Source organism: Lithobates pipiens, unplaced genomic scaffold, assembly GCF_037356315.1.
Source record: "Lithobates pipiens isolate NorthernLeopardFrog02 unplaced genomic scaffold, aLitPip1_a1.2 Scaffold_18, whole genome shotgun sequence".
NCBI classification, from domain to species: Eukaryota; Metazoa; Chordata; class Amphibia; order Anura; family Ranidae; genus Lithobates; species Lithobates pipiens.
The window spans coordinates 149,412,576-149,432,951 of record NW_027507758.1 but is presented as its reverse complement, the minus strand read 5'-3'; the positions used below and the strand labels follow the sequence as shown (position 1 = coordinate 149,432,951).

Genomic DNA, 20,376 nt, shown 5'->3' with positions numbered 1-20,376 from the left:
GCTTTCTTTTGGTGGTATTTGATCACCTCTGCGGTTTTTATTTTTTGCGCTATAAACAAAAATAGAGCGACAATTTTGAAAAAAAGCGCATTATTTTTTACATTTTGCTATAATAAATATCCCCCAAAAATATATAAAAAAAAACATTTATTTCCCTCAGTTTAGGCCGATACGTATTCTTAAACATATATTTTTTATTTTTTACCAAAATCACAATAAGCGATTGATTGGTTTGCGCGAACGTTATAGCGTTTACAAAATAGGGGATAGCTTTATGGAATTTTTATTAATAACTTATTTTTTTTTAAAGTAATGGCGACGATCAGCGATTTTTATTGTGACTGCAACATTATGGCAGACACATCGGACATTTTTGACACATTTTTGGGACCAGTCATTTATACAGCAATCAGTGCTATACAAATGCAGGGATTCCTGTGTAAATGACACTGGCAGTGAAGGGGTTAACCAGGGGATGGCAGTGTAGGGGTTAAGTGTTCCTAGGGGCGTGTTACTAACTGTGGGGGGGCTGGGCTTTGTGTTAGTGAACACTGATCTCAGCTCCAATCACATGGAGCAGAGATCAGCATCACTTGCTAGGCAGAACAGGGAGATGCTGTTTACAACGGCATCTCCCCGTTCAGCCGCCCCGTGAGATGATCACGGGTATCGCCGCAGCGATAGAGTCCGCAGGACCCGCGACCGGACTCACGGGGGTCCCGACTGGCACATAAGCGGTGGCGCACACGCGATGGCAGGGCGGCATATTAAAATCTACGTACCTGTACGCCAATATGCCTGCCCGTGCCATTCTGCCAACAAACATCGGCGTGCGCCGGTCGGGAACTGGTTAAAAGAGAAAGTAAAAGTTCCAACAAAAACTCTAGCCCTCGCAGGGGTTTCCACCATCACTTTAAAAACAAAAACAAAGCGAGGTTAGCCTCCTGACCTGCTCTGGCAGTGCCACTGCTCAGCTCGCAAGCTTGGGTCTTTTGGCAGGTTCTTCAGACCATTGCCCAACACCATTGTGCTCACATACAACCTCTGCACCTTTCCATTCCCTCATTATAAAATTCTAACTTTTGAAAGCATGCTTTATTTTAATTTTAAGCATTATACATGGTAACAGAAAGAGGTTCAAGAAGTGCCAATGTAACAGCAGTGAAAACAACACCAAGACAGCACAATTACATTTAAGGATATCAAAAAAACATTTTACAATGGTAGCTAAAGTACAGGGATAGAGGAGATATGTTCCAAATCCGAGAGATGCGAAACAATGAGCTAAAGTCATTCTACCAACAGGGATGGGGAAGGGGGCTGAAGGGACCTACTTCAAGACATTTCTAAAGATCTATCCTCCCATCCACAATTTTCAACATATTCCATAAAATGCCTTTAATACTAGCAATGCTTTGTAGGGAATGAATTATTCCTGTCATGCACTCAAAGCTCACCAAACTATCATATGATCTAAGCAAGATCAAGGAGTTCTTGCCTAAGATATTCCCCAAGAGACTTCTTCCAAATCAAAACAATCTCTTCGTCAATACCAATATGCAACTGTAGTTCACAAATGTACTGCTGCAAACTGTACACTTTACTGCTGTTTGGAGAACACAGCAGGATGTGCTGGTTACCACAAGGTTTAAGAATCTGTATTTAAATAGATTAATACAGCAGTCAAAATCAAATCTAAGTTAAAGTGGAATTTCAGTCAAATTCTAATGAAGCTCCCACTAGTCCATCTACCCTGCAAAATAAACGGTGCCTAAAGTTACCTATTTTGAAGCCACTCCAGTCCGGTCACATGACTGGGTGATGTCATTGCCAGGCTATGCAGCAGCTATGGTCGCTGGCATTGGGACCCAAAAGGCTTACCATCAAAAAATTGGTTACAAGACGACTTACCACAGTAACAGATATAAATCAGTAACCTTGGCCTGTACTGAAAGGACGGGTCTAGGTTACTATTGAACAGCCCGGTCTGTTACTGTTCTGTGTATCCTGCTGGCATAAAACTTTACTTCAGCCTTTTTCAAACATGGTGCCTTGGCAAAATGCCTAAAAATTGCCCCAAGTTGCCAAAAAATGCCAACAAGCTGGTGGGCTGATCAAGCCTGCTGGAGGAAACCCACACAAGCATAGGGATAACATGCCAACTCCAGGCTGGTAGTGCCATGATTGAGATTCAAACCGATGACCCTAGTGGGGCTAGGTGGAAGTGCTAACCAATTAGCCACTGTACTGTCTTCCTAGTGATTCCGGATGTACTGTCAGTTAAGTACCTAGACTAAGTCAGGACAGGTGCAAATAAGTGCTACCTTACTAACCCATCAGTGGTATAGGAAAACTTGATAACGTCCCTACTTGTTGTCCAAGATAGGGGTTGTGCTTCTAACCAGGACTGTAGCATTTAGAAGCCTTGTAGGACTTGTATTTCCTCCCACACCCCAAATACATACTGGTAGGGTAATTGGCTCCTGTCTATTGTCCTGGCCTTGTATGTATGAATGTGATTTAGGGGCCTTAGATTGTAAGCTCCTTGAGGGCAGGGACCGTTGTGAATGTGCAATATATATATGTAATGCACTGCATAAATTGACACTGCTATACAAGTACTTTTAATAAATAAGACAGTGTGGTAGAAGTTGCATCATAATTACAGTTAGTTAATGTGATGACGTGATAAAGGGAGAACAAAATAATAAAAACTATTTTTGCTTGCAAAAAAAAAAAAAGTGAAAATAATCACCAGCAAGCAAAATAATAAAAACTGTCTTTTTGCTTGCAAATGATTGAATGATGGAAGTCATTCACTAACCAAATTTATATTTCCTTTGCAAAGCGAACAGCCTATTTGCCTTAAGTAAATCTTCCCGATAGTGTTTTACCATTAATACATTGCCTTACATCAGTCTTTTTCAAACAAAGATAGGGCTGCAATGCTACTAGGAAGCTTCTTTTTTTTTAAAGCCGGGAAACTGCACTTAAAAGCAACACTATTAAAATCAGATTTTTGTTCATTAATTGGGTCAAATTAAGCAGAAAATCTGTGGTTTTGTGGTTTATGATAGTTCAGGTTTATATAACTTATAATGAGTCTCATGTTGTGCAAGATCTCTTCTCTATTTAAGACACAAGAAGGGTCAAGAAACTCCTCATCTTCATTCTGAAGTGTCCAGCCCACAATGATTGTATTTTCGAGCTTCATTAGGGTAACAGGATTCTGGAGGAATCCTATGCTTCGGTTCCCAAACTGTCATTTCTTCAACAGGAAACATTTTCTAAGAAAGTTTTCTACAGAGGCACAACTGTATTTCCATATCTTTTTTCATGGGCACCAGGCACAAGTTAGACATCATGCGCAGGGGCTGGTATCAACAGAGCAAGAACCTGTATGATCATAGGAAATAAGCTTGTATTTGCAGGGCCATTTTCCTTCAGGGGAGAGAGTAAAATAACAGTAACCCCCCCCTGTAAAAAAAACAAATAAAATTGATAGTGCTTGAATGCGCCAAACCGTCACCCAGCCAACTGGCCCAAATGTTTGCAGGTGTTTAAAGGGTTTGATACTGGCTCGTAGTGCTGCACAATTCTGGCTAAAATGACAATCACAAATTTTTTTGCTTAGAATAAAGATCACGATTTTTGCAGTGCAACAATCTTTTGATATTATAGAAAAACATTTTTTTTTTTTTTTTTTTTTAATCATTAAAGTGTATTTTTTCCAAAAAAAATTGAGTTTGAAATACTGCTACGCAAATACAGTGTGACATAAAGTATTGCAACAACCGCCATTTTATTTTCTAGGGTCTCTGCTAAAAATAAAAAAAAATTATAATATATATATATATATATATATATATATATATATATATATATATATATATATATATATAATATGTTTGGAGGTTCCAAGTAATTTTTAGCAAAAAATATTGCTTTCAACTTGTAAGCAACAAGTGTCAGAAAAAGGTTTAGCCTTTAAGTGTTTAAACTGACCTAATTTGCAGACCAAAGTTCATCCATTTGATCTAAAAGAACTAAATGTTACACCTCGCTTAAGCTATGTTGTGATAAACTTGGCAGGCTGCCTGCTTTATTTTTTTTTTTTTTTATTTTTTTTTTTGGAAAGCCGTTAGCAGTGAGTAGAGAACTGCTCTGCACAGAGTCGAGGAAATGTTGTTTTAGGATCGTGAGGGGGGTAGAATCGTGATTTTGATTCTTTAACGATTAATCGTGCAGCTCTACTGGCTCGTCAGACACATTGAGGACTACAACAAAATGGCACCAGTCCGCACACTGCTACAACATGTAGTGAGCTCCTCACTACAGAAAATGGCTTCACCATGGTCTTCTACCCATGGGTGAACCCCTGTAACATGTTCCACCCAGTAGAAGCTTAAACATAGTGACTTCTATAATTAGACTCCTACTGGGTGAACTTGTAAAATGGGGTTCTCCCATGGGTAGGAGACCAAGCTGAAGCCATTTTTATTTATTTTTTGTTACTAAGAGGATCTCATTACATGCTGTGGCAGTGTGCAGGCTGCTGTCATTTTCTGTAGTCCTCAATGTATAAAGATTTTTTTAAAATTGGAAAAAAAAAAAAAAAAATGTAATAAGCACTTGCTGTAGCTACCTGTAGACCCTACTGCCATCACTGGGCACATGCCAGATTTCCAGGAGCATAATGCCATGGGATGCATAATTCCCAGCTGTTTTCACCCTCACCTAGGAAAGTGATCACGAGGCAAGAGTGCAAGGTAATTACAATTTTTCCTGATTTGTATTTCCCTAAATACTTTACCTTAGTCTCTTTATAAGAGGTGGGGATGGAAGGATTATGCAAGATAAAAAAATAAAATAAAATCATACCAAGCTCCACAGAAACGTAAAAAAATAAATAGAATAAAAAGGAGATACCTGCTTGTTACGGGACTATTGGAATGGTAACACAGACAAGTATGCTCCAAAATAGCATAAAAAGTATAAATCTTTATTACAACATCAGTTTATAAAATAACACTTAATTTTAGCCACAAAAGCATTGTGCCTAAAACAGTGCACATTGGCCACGGCGTAAATGTGGGAACAAAACCTTCATATTATGTATGAGCTACAGAGACCCCCGACACGTTTCGAATGAGATGATCTAGATCTTCTTCAGGGACACCCTTATGTAGAAAAGGATGTTCTACAAAGTAAACATATAAGTATATACTATTTTGGAGCATACTCAACTGTGTTTCCGCTAAAAGGATGGTATCCCTTTTTCTATACGAGTGAGATAAAGGCACTTTCACCACACTCCCATATTAAAAAAATAAATAAAAAATATGTACTACTTTCTGTCTCACTATATAAACCATATACAACCAACCACTTACAATTTAGCATTTACTGCAGAATGCTGAAAAATGGCTGCTGCATGACTCATATTTCTAAAACTCTTGGAGCCGCTTTAAAAAATGGCAGCATCCCCAGTTTACAGCAAAAAGATAAACTTTTTTTTTTGTTTCAAAACACTCCAACGTATAATGGAAAAAATAAAACCATTCAGCGCTGCATTCACCATAGCCGTACAATTTCAGAAGTCCACTGGGAATTCATAAGCACTTTTCATTCCACTATTTCCAAAAGAATGATGAAAGAAACATTTTATTTTTTTCCCATTCTATTTTTTTTTTTTCTTTAATCCCTCTTAAGATGTCAAAGAAAAGATTTGTGTGGTGAAACATAACAAAATAAAGATAGGTTGCTGTCTTATTTGTTCTGTAAGGTGTAAGTTCTTACACACGCATTTTACTATGCCTTTTAGAGCTTGTACCAGTATAGCAAGTTAATGAAACCTTCCACGAGGTAACACTTAGGAATAATGAAAGGGAGCTGTAATAGCAACAATAATAATAAAAACAACAACAGCAATAATACATAGAATAAAATGCTCCCCATTGGGTAAAAGCAGACTGTTAAGATACTGTATCAAACGGCTCTGCTGGAAAATAAACGATCAGGCTAAAGGTCGAGAGATTTACTTATAGAGTTTGTCAGAAAAACAAAAACATCTTAACTATACACAAAGGGGATCATTCTCTAGAACAGAGTAGCTCTTCCTGAGCAAAATCACACCACAGGTGACTAAATTAGAATTCTAATTTGAGCACATTTTATGCATTCCGGTGATTTACCGGGAGCTTCATAGCTAATTGAAGAATATAAAGTGGAAGATAAAAAGTGAAAACCACATACTGATTAATATTTTGTATCGAAATAGATGCATATAGACGAAGACGTGGTTTTTACCTGTGATATCTTACATAAGCAGTACAATATCAAAAATTAATAGGAAGAATGCAGGAACCAGTGAGCTTATTAGGTGTAGTCACATGTCAAAAGCCTTGCATGATGGACCGGTAATGGTGGCCATAGATGGTTTGAAATTTGTCTGGGACTGGCTGAATTTTGATCCTTATGTGGCCACTGCAGTTGAACAGAAGTCGATGTACCGATCGGCTTTTTTTTCAACCACCCGGTCAGATAAAAGTTGCTCGTCCAGCAGCTACAGCCAATGGCTGCATGCTGATCTGTTTATTCTGACAGTGAGGGAGCCTCCCCACTGTCAGAATACAATGCCGCAGTGGGGTGCATTCCCCCATCCACCTTAACTGTGTGGATGGGGAAAATCGGTTCAGCTTCATTCTTTCAGCCCACTGGCTGAATGAAAAAAAAAGAGAGAAAAGAAAACATGTATGGCCAGCTTATCATCACCACTTCTCTTAAAGAGGGACAATGTTTTTTTCTCTGCGATCCCCTGTAACAGGATGACAATGCAGTTTCTTCTGCAGTAAAGTTTTACAGCAGCGTTTCTTGTATGTATTAGCACACAGTATTTTTTTTAATAGAGAGCAAGTGTAAGGCAAGCAAAACATATAAAAGAAATTAAATATGCTGTGTGCGCATATGATGCACTAAGCAACTGCCACATTTGCACACCTTTTAGGAGACATTTAGCTCCATTTTTTGATTGTTCTTGTTATAGTTAAGGTTTTTCTTATAGTATCGAAACAAGACTTTTTTTTTTTTTTATTTTTTTTTTTTAACACATTTCCTCAGATTCTCAATAGGATTGTGGTACCTCTACCTAATTCCTTATTGAAACATTTGAATGTTGGCCTTGTGCCTGGAATCATTGTCCTATTAAAATATTAACATTCAACCATGAATGTATTTACTTTAACAAATAAGATTTGTTGCAGTATTTTTAATACATTGTGCCCCCCATCCATTCTTCCTTGCTTTATAACAATTTGCCCAGTTTGTGCTGAGGAACAGCAGGCCCCAAGAGATCCCAAAGAATCCCAATGGATAGAAAAACTCAGCCTAATCTTGATCCAGTCAGTACTGGATGTATTGTAAGCCTTAAAGTGGTTCTAAAGCCAGAAAGTTTTTTTTTTTTTTTTTTTAAATCTTAATGCATTCTATGCATTATGATAAAAAAAAAGCCTTCTGTGTGCAGCAGCCCCCCCCCCCCCCCTCATACTTGCCTGAGCCCCACCTCAATCCAGCAACGTTGCACGAGAACCTGAGCTGTTTGAGACTCTCCCTCCTGAGACACAACGATTGGCGCCTGCTGCTGACAAAGCCCCTTAGTGAATAAGGAGAGAGAGGGGGTGGGGCTGAGCAGCGGATCCATGTCTGAATGGACACACAGAGCAGCGGCTCGGCTCAGGTGCCCCAATAGCAAGCTGCTTGCTGTGGGGGCACTCGGCAGGAGGGAAGGGGCCAGGAGCACTGGTGAGCGACCTGAGAAGAGGAGAATCTGGGCTGCCCTTGGCAAAATCACTGCATTGAGCAGGTAAGTAGAACATGCTTGGTATTTTAAAAATAAAAGACCTTAAAATCACTACGTTTGAAATGTTCTATAATCTTTAAAAAAACGAAAGAAAAAAGAAAAGAAAAGAAAAATTAGAAAAGCTTTTACCAGCATCAACAAAACACTGTACCAAATAGCGTGGGGTTGATTTACTAAAGGCAAATAGTCTGTGCACCCGCAAGAGCTCTTCAAGTGCACTGCAAGTGCAGGTGCTCCAGATATGAGGGGAACATGCAAAGAAAATAAAAAAAAATACTGCATTTTTGCTTGCACATGATTGGATGATAGAAATCAGCAGAGCTTTCCCTCATTTCAGAGCTTCCCCTTAGATCTAGTGCAACTGCACTTGCAGTGCACAGTATATTTGCATTTAGTAAATCAACCTCCCTATAGCCTATAGTTTGTGAACAACCCACCAAATTATTGAGTTATGAGTTTGTGATGGGTAATATTATCGCTCCAGCAAACAAATACATTTTATACAAATTCTACACTTACAGTCTCTAGCCAACAGTTTGGGGAAGCCCCTTTTCTGCCCTAGCATGACTCTTCCCCTTTGCACTAAGTCAGACCCACAAAAATGTCTCCACCTGCCACTGCCAAAGACTGGTAGTTTTATTTTCAAATGATAGAACAATCAGCACAATCAGCCCTGAAAATCCCTCGCCACATTTTGTTTTAAAGTACTTTTCTGTGAATTTAACATTCCAGAGGGGTAAAACAGATGCATGGGACAAATCAGGGATGGATGCAGAGGTAACCTAGTGGCAGCAAATTCTTGTTTACTCCATAGACACCGTTTAACCAGTTCAGTGTTGGGGAAGTTGAGTGGCCTGCAGGGAACCCTGACCACAACCCTACTGAACACCTTTATGATGAACAAACACTAGCAAGGTCTTCATGGCCACATACAGTCCCTGATCTTATAAATGCTCTGTTGGGCTAAATGAGCATAAATTCCCACAAACGCACTTCAAAACTCTTCCCAAATGTAGTGGCAGACTCCACATTAACAGTCATGGTTTTGAAATGGGATGTTTAACAAGCTGAAAAAAAAAGAAGGGTTTTGTCTGTAGTTCTTCTTTAAGTAATGGTCATTCTGGAACATGGTTACTTTTTTTTCTACATTTTGTGTTTGAAGTCCATGAATACCAGGAAAAAGCTAAATTTCCATTGCAAGCAATGATTTTTAACCATTATTATTTATAGCAATAGCTAATGGATCAAGATACTTACATAGGTACAACCTTTTTTATGGTTAGTTGTTTGTTTTTCAGTTATTACAGAACGCAAATAACATTATCAACTATTATTAAGTCAGTACTAATATTTACAGCAAAAAAAAATAAAAAAGTGCATGTGATATCACACAAAAAGAACATACACATTACTATTCATGAAAGCCATTTGTAGAGCAATGGTGTAAGGCAAAAATATAACCACTGTTGTCTAGATTGTCATTCAATGGAAACTTATTACCTTGCCATCATAGTAGGAAACTATCAAGAGCACAAACAATGAAGCTTAAAACAAAAATGTCCCTAGCATTAATAGGAACTATAGAAAAACTTGAGCTCCTTTTAGAAGATCTTTAGAAACTCGAGCCTGAAATTAATATAGTACCTTTTTTGCAAAAGTTTGTGTACATAACCTGCCAAGCCAACAGTAAATTACTTTCTTTGGAAACAGTCCAACATCTCCAAGTTGGAAAGCCATCCACTAAGTCCAAAATATCCTCTTTCCAGAATGCAGTAATGCTATGCAGGATCTGAGCCAAAAAAACTTTCCTACAGGCCACTTGCATTTACCAAGGCTGAATTAGAAGGCAGTATTTACATAGTTATTCCTTAAAGCAGTACAGGGTTTATCTGAGCTTATTCAATAATAGAAATGTTAGAAGGAAAAAAGTTAAATTCCACTTTACCCAAAGAGCAAAAATAAATTGAACAAAATGACGCTCTAAAACATAACAAAGGATTCAAAAAAAGAATATGTATAAGTGTTTGCAGTTTTCGCATCTTTCCTGCAGTTTTACCTGAAATGATCACCAGGATTCCTAACAATTGTACCTACTACCCATAAAACAGATAATAGGAACATTTGTCACATCTGTTTATTAACTTTTGAGTAGAACTGAACTAAAAAGTACACAGGCGAGTTTCGTTTGATTTCTTTTTTTTCAAAGAAAAAGTAAATTTTCGGAGATTCAGATATATCTGAATAGCCGTATGGATACAGTAATGAAAGTCAATGAATCCAAAAAAAAAAAAAATAGTGAAATTAACCACTTGCTTCACTTCCTGACCAGGCCAAATTTCAGCTTTCAGTGCTTTTGCACACTGAATAACAATTGCGCGGCCTTTTTTAAAATACAAATAGAGCTTTCTTTTAGTATTATTTAATCACTACTAGGTTTTTTTTTTTTTTTGATAAAAAGATCGAACATTAAAAAAAACAAAAAAATAAAAAAAACAGTTTATCATATTTTGTAAAAGCTTTACAAACAGGTAATTTTTCTCCTTGCCGGCAGTGCACTGATGAGCCTGCGCTGATGGGCACCGATTAGCACTACTGGTGGGCACTAAGGGAACCAATGTCCCTCCAACAGAAGCCAGTTAATGACTTTCTTCTTTCCTTCATGCTGACAGCCTGAGGGAAAAAAAAGGCGCTAACCGGCTTCTGTTTACTTCTGTATTCAGCTGTCATTGGTTGACAGCTGATCATGTGGTAAAGGACCCACAGTGATTGGCCCTTTACCCGATCTGTGATCAGCTGAGTCCCAAGAAATCGGCGCTCACAGGAGCACAGCACCTATGTGCTCCAGGGGGAGTGAGCGCAGCGCAACAATGGGAAGATGTCCATGTACGCCCTCCTGGCATTTTAAGCCTGTGCTGTAGCCATCTTTCGGCTATAGCACGGGCACCAAGTAGTTAATGAGTGCATTTGTTTCATTTGGATGACAGCACCTGATTCAATAGGAATTTTGGCCCATGGGGAAATAAAATTTTCTATAATTTGATAATTCGGATGTGGTTAACCAACAGATCCGGATTTTGTTCCATTCATCAATTCGGATGCATATGACACCAGTCCATCTCGTCCAATCAGCTCCTGCCATTTGGGTTAGACTAGCATCCTAAAAAATCAAATCTGTCCGATTCGATAATATATAGCAATCTTCCAGAAAAAAAAATGGTTTTCATAACCACCCAAAAAATATAAGAAACGAAAGATACAAAATTCTGAAAGCAAAAATCAGAATATAATGAATATGAGGAAAAAGGAAAAAAAAAAATCTTCAATAAACTGATGCATCCGAAAATAAATTAAAATTGCACATGTCGTACTGAATATTTGCTATGTTTAGGGAACATATAGAAATCTTAATGCCTAGAAACATTACCCTGAAAAATATACCTTTTGTCTTGAATTCCTGATAATGACAACACAGCACTTTTGGGTATATGAATGTGCCATTCCAGTGTCTACAGACACATAGCTGTAAATTTGAAGTGTGTAATCTAAGCCATTGCTGCATCTGATAGTTAGTCTTCAGAGAATTGACATAAGGTTTGGTGCACACCACAACACTCATACTTTCTAATGCACCACAGGGTAGACATTTAAATCAGCACTTCCTATAGTGACATCTGGGATGTAACATTTTTTTTTTTTTTTTTTTTTTTTTTTTACGGTACCCACCCAGAGAGGAACCAATTATACTGCAGTGAAAGCTAATCAGCAGAGGGACACATTTCAATGTTAAAGGGAACCTAAACAAAGCTACCAATGCTGACCTCACTTACGATAACAACTAGCATATCCAGAAGTGTTTAATACTTTTTGAGATTAGAAGTCTGGAATTTACTCACCGACTTACTGAACTAAATACTTGCTCTATGTCAGTGACTCAACATTGAAGCTATTGATTTAGCATGGAAACCAGGCAACTAGCAACTTCAGAAGCTGGATTTCAGCGACGCTAATTTTTTTTTTAGTGTACTGATTTCCTTAACGCAAGCTATTACAATATTTTACTACTGTATCCGATTCCTGGTATCAGAATGGAAGAAAAAAATAAAATACTTGCACATACACACTATTATATACGGAAATTAATGACAACTAGGAGAAAAAAATAAAAAATAAAAAACTAACTAAATTACTATAATATCTTGCTTATAACATGCTCAGACATCAGACTATTCCTATACGATAATAATTATACATTTATGCTCATACGGAAAAGCTTAGATACAAATCGGTTTTGCACCGAGCTACAGTAACTGTATGACAGAGGTTTTATCCATTCAAAAGAAATTTGGTGTTATAATTAGCCATTCATTTTTTCCCTCGTTGGATATTAGCGATCATAACTGTAGTGTGGCTCAGCCAATTATATTAGAACTGTGAAAAGAAGGAGAAGGGCCAGCAGCCAATCACTGTGCCAGGTCACTGCCTGCTTATGGATAATTTTCAATTATACAGCAATTAGCAAATGAACAGGAAATCTCAACACTCATCTACTTAACATGTTGTAACTCCATACCAAAAAACATTTCATATAACCATCTTGGCTTTGCATGAACATGAAGCTGGGCAGCTGACATCTGTCACAAAGCTGGACCAAGTAAGGGCAACTACTATGATTGATAAGTGGAAGAGAGGTTGCCATTTAGATGAAGCATAAGAATTAAAAGCATAATAAATAAAAGTCATTTGGTTTGATGGCTTGGCTGTATTCCCTTTATCCAGGTGATAAAATATTAGATTTAACCCTGCTTTGTGGATTGGAAGAGTGTACAAAGCTTAAAAGCTGCCATTACATCACCATATCAAGAGTGCACGTGAAAACTATTAAAAGTGTGTATGTTTGTTCTAACTGTCAAAATTCAATATTTTGTTATATATTGTTTGTATAAAAACAGCATGTATAGCAGGCTTTTAGAAGGTTCAAGCAGCTTTATTGAAGAGTTTAGGTAATCTTCAACTCCAGTCTGGAGAGGTTTAAGATCTTAAAGCCCTACATCAGGCGCCATCCTTTTGATACATCTCTAGGCCCCACTTCTGACTTACAACCAATGTACTTTTATTGGGTAATCTTACAAACCCATGAAAACGGCTTCTCATAGCCTCTCCAGATACTACTGCTTTGCTGTAGTTCCAGGGAACCGCTGACATCAGTTTCAGTGTTGCGTCTCTACCCGATATCTCTGTTTTGTCATTCACAAAGCACAGTCTATGATGACACCCCAGGAATTCTGACGCTTATGCCAAGCATGCTTGTTCTGGGACTGTGACTCAAAAGTCTTAAAGCTACACACAGCCAGGCAACACTCATTTTCAAAAGAGGGTCAGAAAAGACAGCCCTTAGATCAGCCTCTCTCAACCTTTTCAATGAAGAGGAACCCTTGAAATAGTTCTCCGGCATCAGGGAACCCCTGCTAAAAATTAGAAATCTACAACTCATGATACATAAGTGCGATGGTCAGTGGGAAGAATGGTCCTTACACTTGTGGTCATTGGGAAGAATTACCTCCTTACAGATAGCTAAAAGGATCAATGGTGTCAGTGGGAACTTATCTGAGAGGCAGAAATTGCCCAATGTTGAAGGAACCCCTAGGAACCTCTGGAGGAACCCTAGGGTTCCACAGAACCCTGGTTGAGAATCACTGCCTTAGATGCTCATGACAGGGTCACATGAAGTAACATGATTTGACTTTAACCCTCTATCCAAAATGGGAAAAAAAAAAAAGTTTTACTTTAACATGCAGCTAAAATTGATAACCACAAATTTAAACAAGCATTGTGTTCCCAAAAGAATGTCAGACCTAGGGGAGACTGGAAGGCCTACAATAACCAAAAAATCCCTATAAGATTATAATTACCAATACAATGGCTATACAAACAATGACCATGAAGTACATATTTTTTTCATGTAATTTTTTTAGACAGTAAGCTAGTTCAAACAATTCACAAAGTGCGCTAGCCCATGGCAACATGTAATATGTCAATGATTACAGTAAATTGAAATAACGGCAGCTAGGGCTCCTTACATTTACACATTATTGCCCATTGCACATTATTATTGAAAAGCCAAAATGTACTACAAAGCTTTAAACACAAGACTGATTTATCCAACTAAAAGCACTAACCTGCTGCTGTGGATACTGCATTCCTGCCATGCCACTATGGGTCCGTCCCTGTATTCCCATTGGATATCTTTGTGGTCCTGGAGGTCCATATGCTTGGCCAGGATAAGGACTGCTTTGCTGTGTCTGAGAGTAGGGACTATTCCCTATTCCATAAAGTGGAGGCCTTTTCATTACCACTGGATCCATTGGACTTCCCTGCTGGAAAACAAAAACAAAAACATTTGAATGCAATGAGGTCCATTTAAAATGTATACATTTTTGTATTTTTTCTTATTAATTCCATATAGACATCAGTAATTAAGGGGAAAATGGGACAAAGTATTATTATACAAAGTATTATAGCAATACTGTCGTGAAAGTTTTGCATGATTTATGGATATGAAATATTTCATACGATGTGCAAATTTCTCTTCCAAGCTATGCTAGGGCTACAGCTATAATCCGATGGAGTATTTTCAATGTGTGCATATCAAAGTTATTATTGCAGGTTATTTCTTTTTTCATGCACTGATGTATTGCATTTCCTTAAGGTAGCCCATTTCACTTTAAACCAGCCACCTAAAGTACATGTAAACCCTCACCTTGTAAAACAACCTATTCAGTTTAAAATAGAAATGAAAGGCAAAATATTTGTATATACATGTTTAAAAAAAAAAAATAATAATAATAATTAAATATATATATATATATTATATATATATATATATATATATATTTCCCCCCCCCCCCCATTTTTAGTGATCACACACCCCCTGTTCTCAGCTGTATAAGGCGCTCAGAAGGGGGAGGAGAAACAGCATGACACTGGTCTTCCCACTGAATGGCTGTGGGGGGAGGCGTGTCAGCACAAGTCTGATCACTGGAGGAAAGCAGTTCCTAGCACTGCCAGAAAACTGACCATGCTGTGCTCTCTTTTCTAGTGGGTTCTGTTTTTAATAGGAATGGAGGGAACTGACAGGAGCATGAGGGATTTTATACAAAGGAAGCAATACAAAGAGAACAGGATACTTTTTCATACAAGTACATGGTACAGCAGGAATATGAAATGTTGGGTTAACATATTCTTTAAAGTGGTTGTAAACCCTTACAACCAACTTTGACCTACAGGTAAGCCTAGATTAAGGCTTACCTGTAGGTCCAAGAAATATCTCCTAAACCTATACGGTTTAGGAGATATTTACCCGAAGACAGCCACCGCTCCGGGATACATGGCAGCGGCGCAGAGGCAGACTGAGGACCGCTTTGGGGGCTTCGTTCTCAGTCAAGTTATTCATAATGAGCTAGTATGCTATGCATACTAGCTCATTATGCCTTTGCCTTACAGGGTGCGTTAAAAAAAAAAATAATAATTTTGCCTTTACTTCCTCTTTAATGAGCCTCAATGTACAGAATACACTGGCACTTCTTTTACTATATAAGCAGAGGCAAAGCTTTTTTTTTGTTTGTTTTGGATAGAGTAAGGCCTCTTTCACACCGACGTCCCGTTCAGGCCCGCCTGTCAGTTTTTTAGGCGGACCTGAACGGGTGCTCCATAGAGGTCTATGGAGCGTCGGATGTCAGCGGTGACATGTCCGCTGACATCCGACCCGCTCCGATCCGAAAAAGTGTAACGGAGGAAAAAGCTATTTTTCCATCCGTCTGCGGATCGGATCGGGTGACGACGGGCACTGCGGTCCGTCGTCATCCGATCTCCCATAGGGGAGAGCGGCGCTGTGACAGATCCGTCCCTGCGCAGTGTGCAGAGACGGAGCTGTCATCTCCCTGCTCAGCGGGGATCGGCGGAGTGATCCCCGCTGAGCAAACGGACATCCACGGGGCGGATCAGAACTGATCCGCCCCGTGTGAAAGGACCCTAAAGAGGGATTAGAACACCTGTCAGTATTTTTTGCTGTCTGTGCCCCTGTCTGTCAAAAGAGCCAACTTGTCAAAATCTTCAATTACGTCACTTCCGGTCACTCTCCAGCAGTGGCAACTGCAGATTTCCACGACTTGGCTGTTTTCACAGAACTCCGGCAGCTTATACACTACGGTACAGGACAAGTTGGCTGTTTTGACAGAACACCGGCTAAGGAGTAAAAAAAAAGTTGTCGCTGCCTTAAAGGCGGCCATGTTGTTGGTTACTAGTGGGCAGACTAACAATGTCCACTCATTATATCGTGTACCATAGTGTATACGCTGCCAGTGTTCTATGAAAAAAATAAAAAATTAAGCCTACTAGAATGGCAAGTACAAAACAGTATTTACCAATTCACCATATATGAAATGGCATATATCATGAATTAATGGTCACACAACAAAACATCGCAGTCCAGCAAAAGATTTTAACCACTTCAGCCCCAGAAGATTTTACCCCCTTCCTGACCAGAGCACTTTTTACAATTTGGCACTGTGTCACTTTAACTGACGTTTGCGCAGTCGTGCGGCGATGTGCCCAAACAGAATTTACATCCTTTTTTCCCCACAAATATAGCTTTCTTTTGGTGGTATTTTATCAACTCTGTGGTGTTGTTTTTTTTGCACTATAAACAAAAACAATATTTTTTACTTTTTCTATAATAAATATCCCAAAAAAAAGGTTTTAAAAAACAAATTTGCATTCTGCATTCAGGCCAATATATATTCTTTTACATATCTTTGGTAAAAAAAAAAAAATAATATATAAGCAGCTTATATTGGTTGGTTTGCACAAAAGATATAGCGTCTGCAAACTATGGGAAAGATTTATGGCATATTTATGGCATTTTTTTTTATTTTTTTATTTTTTTATAGCAATGGCGATGATCTATGATTTTTAGTGGTACTGCGACATTGCAGGCAGATTGAAGACTTATGACACTTTTTTGGGACCACTGGCATTTATACAGTGATCAGTCCTATAAAAATGCATTGATTACTATGTAAATGTCACTGGCAGGGAAGGAGTTAACACTAGGGGGCGATCAAAGGATTGTGCGTTTCCTCACTGTGTTCTAACTGTATGGGGATAGGATTGACTAGGAGAGGAGCCATTGTTTTTCCTACTTAGGAACAAATGATATGGCTCCTCTCCTCTGGCGCTCATGCATGCGGTCGTGCCCACTGGCCACGTGCATCGGATCCCATGCCATTCAGATGGCGCTTGCCCTCTTGGGGCTGAGAAAGGGTAGGACGTGCCCATACAGGATTTCGCCCGGGAGAGTCATTGTCCAGCAATATATCTGCATGACATGGTCGGCAAGTGGTTAAAGTGAAATGCTAGACTGGAAAAGCTGTTCATGTCACCTGCTCTTGTTTCCACTCTGAATCCCAGCAGCGGGTATAAGGTGCTGAAAAAAATCCCCAGTTCCGAAGGCATACACTATATAGACAAAACATTATTGGACTTCTGGTTATCACACCTATATGAGCTTTTTGGACATTCCACCCCAAAACCATGGGCAATAATATGGGGGCCCCCCACACCCCATCCCTTTGTGTCTAACAACCTTCACTATTCTGGGAAGACTTTTCACAAGATCTTGGAGAGTATCTGTGGGGCTATGTGCCCATTTAGCCAGAAGGGTCAAGCACTGACAACTGGACAAGACCCAGTATTCCCATTAAAAAAGCTTTTCAGTAGAGTTGAGGTCAGTGCTTTGTGCAGGCCATTCACACCAAACTCAAACCATATCTTTATGGATCAGTTTTTGGAGCAACATAATTGGGTTTAGAAGAACACAATTGTCTAAAATGTCTTTGTATGCCGTAGCATTAACAGTATCCTTTACCCAATACATTTAAAGGTTCCACATACTTTTGAACATAAAGTATAGGTGTAATGGTCAGGTGTCCACAAACGTTTGGCCATATAGTGTAATTTCCAAATGAATGTATATAAGCAATGCATAATACCTGCAAGGACACTGCAGTGGATTAGAGATTTGGAAAAGCTGGTAAGCTATTGAAGCATGGTGCCCTGCTATAACGTTACAGTCACTATCATTGCAATGCTTTTTACAAATTTATTAAAATTTTCTGTTGACTTCAAAGCAAAGCTGTGATTTGCCCATGTAGGGCAACGTAGCAGTTTTTTTTAGTCCAAAGTAGCAGGTTAGAGTCCATTTACACCTATAAAAGTATATTGAGGTGCATGTGACAAAGTAAGTAATTGAGCTCTTATAGTTTATAAAAAAATAAAAATATGTTTTAATATTCATGCGAGTGAAATGGATAATTGTGAATAGGTTCTGAAAACCTGGTCCTCCAACATCTTATATTCTCCTTTCCTTCATACCACCATTCTATTCAGCTGCACGAAGCAAAGAAGATACCCTGTACTTCCAGGTATGGATGTGCATGTGAAAGCTTGATGCTTGGTAGGTGGCTATGCATTGTCACATACTGGGGTGGGAGCAAAGCGAGTCCTTAACCCTGCATAAACTCTGACTGGATTGAGATTACATAGGCCTAGCTTTTCTTTCTCCTAGCAGTTAAAGCTGTGAGGAAGTAAAAGGAACGTACTGTATGTATATGCTGATGGGGCCCTGAATGGACACTTGATTTGATACCCAACTGGTAGATGCCTCTTTTTAAATCAAGACTCTTACTACAATACTATATATTCTAGTAGATTACATATTTTTTTAATTATGAACTAAAAAAACTGTTTCAATCATGATGCAACTCTTGTAAATGTTTGAAAAGGTTCTTCTTTTTCTAATAATAGTTTTGTAATATACAAGTTGTTCAACTTCGCTGTTACAAAAATGTTTTTTTTTTCTGTTCTGTAGTCTAATAACCCTAACCTCCGCATCAAATTATTTGAAATATTTTAAATAAAAGTATGACTTTTTTTACACTCTGCGCACTATTTTTTATTTGAAATATGAAAATGTGTAAGAATTATAAATGCAGCTATTCCCACAAAATTCTTAAGACATGAACATCAAACAGCAAACATATGATGGCTGCAAGATCTTACACACCTTTAGAAGTTCATGTAAAAAAAAAATAAATAAAAATAAAAATAAAAGGAAGAAGATGGGATAACCTACTTTATTTGCAACTTTAACACAAATGTTTCTTTTCTCACCAAAGGCAATCTTTTCTTTTGAAAAATCTCCAAAATAGAGACATGCTTGTTAGGCTTCAGATGCAGAAGTGGCTATGCTAAGAATACAGTCTGGAAGGGTAAAGGTTTGGGCATTATCCATGAAAACTGAACAGTTTAGGCTTTGCCCATAGTAACCAGATACCATATGTAATTTTTCTGGTGCCAATTCCAAAAGCGATTGGTTGCTGTGCCCAAAACAAAAGGTAAAGTTTTACCCATAAAAACAATATTTTCCACATTTATAGGGGAATGTTCAGTCTACCAGCCATGATCAACTGATGTGGGCTTACATAGTGTAAGGAAGTATACTCAGATAGGTTATAATTATGTGGGCCGCAAGCCCCCCAACTGAACCATTGCAATGCACATTAAAGCCTATATTTGGAAGTCTCCAACACTCCAAAATTGTTTAAGCATGAGCTTTACTCCATCACAAAATCATGGAGGAAGATAGTATGTTGAAAGCCACCCCTTCATCAAGGCCACATTTGGCACTTTTTATGAGGTACAGTAAAGCCTCCTTAAAAATAGAAGACATATGCATGTCTCAGGTCCATAACAATACTAGGCCATAAATAGGGGGATCATTTCCAGTTTTGAATAGGAGGAGCAGTCATGCAAATATTCTTCTTTGCCCCTAGGCCAACTGTACATCTAGCACACTTGGTTTTAAGCACACAAACTAGCCTTATATTACAAAGCCATTTATTCCAAACTGCATGAAGCTGTTAAAGGCTTGCTGGTCATGCAGACTATAGCTTCTATGAAGTAGTGCTTGAGGACTGTAGCCTAACCACATACAAGGGAATGATTTGCATGGCTCTACTCATGACTAACACGAGTAATGAGTAAGGACAAAAAAGACATACAGATGTGCTCTATTTTTAAGAAGGCTCTACTAAGCTTTGCAGATTTTGAGTTTATAACGTGTGGAATCCAAAATAGACAAATTCTGTAAACAGTTCTATAGATAAATGCTCAATATAAAAAAATAAAAAAAAAAGTGCAAAAATATTTCACTAGAGAGCATTATTTTGGCTCACAATGAACCCACATATTACACAAATATTAAAAGGGAAAAAAAACTACTACCATGACTGAGCTTTTTGGTTCTTTAAATTGGCATTCTTTTTATCTAAAACTTTGTTTTAGATGCAAAAACCCGCTGATTTAGAACATTAAATATATTCATTTTAAAGTTTGTACAAACAGCCCCTACAACTGAAGCCTACAGGTGGTCACAATACTCACAAAACGTGCCATGCAAGTAT

The 20,376-nt window shown here is 38.4% G+C and overlaps 1 protein-coding gene across 12 annotated transcripts in view; it reads right to left on the bottom strand.

Moving 5' to 3' along the window:
* The window catches only part of ARID1B (AT-rich interaction domain 1B), a 527,934-nt gene that overhangs the window by 443,744 nt on the left and 63,814 nt on the right, over positions 1 to 20,376 (bottom strand). For 8 of the 12 annotated variants that reach the window (XM_077486264.1, XM_077486251.1, XM_077486257.1 and 5 more), the window contains exon 2: positions 14,035 to 14,232. In XM_077486264.1, coding sequence (XP_077342390.1) covers positions 14,035 to 14,220 — 186 coding nt within the window. In that variant the 5' untranslated portion in view covers positions 14,221 to 14,232. The remainder of the gene's footprint in view (positions 1 to 14,034; positions 14,233 to 20,376) is intronic. The other 4 variants (XM_077486252.1, XM_077486254.1, XM_077486258.1 and 1 more) reach the window with 1 other exon arrangement.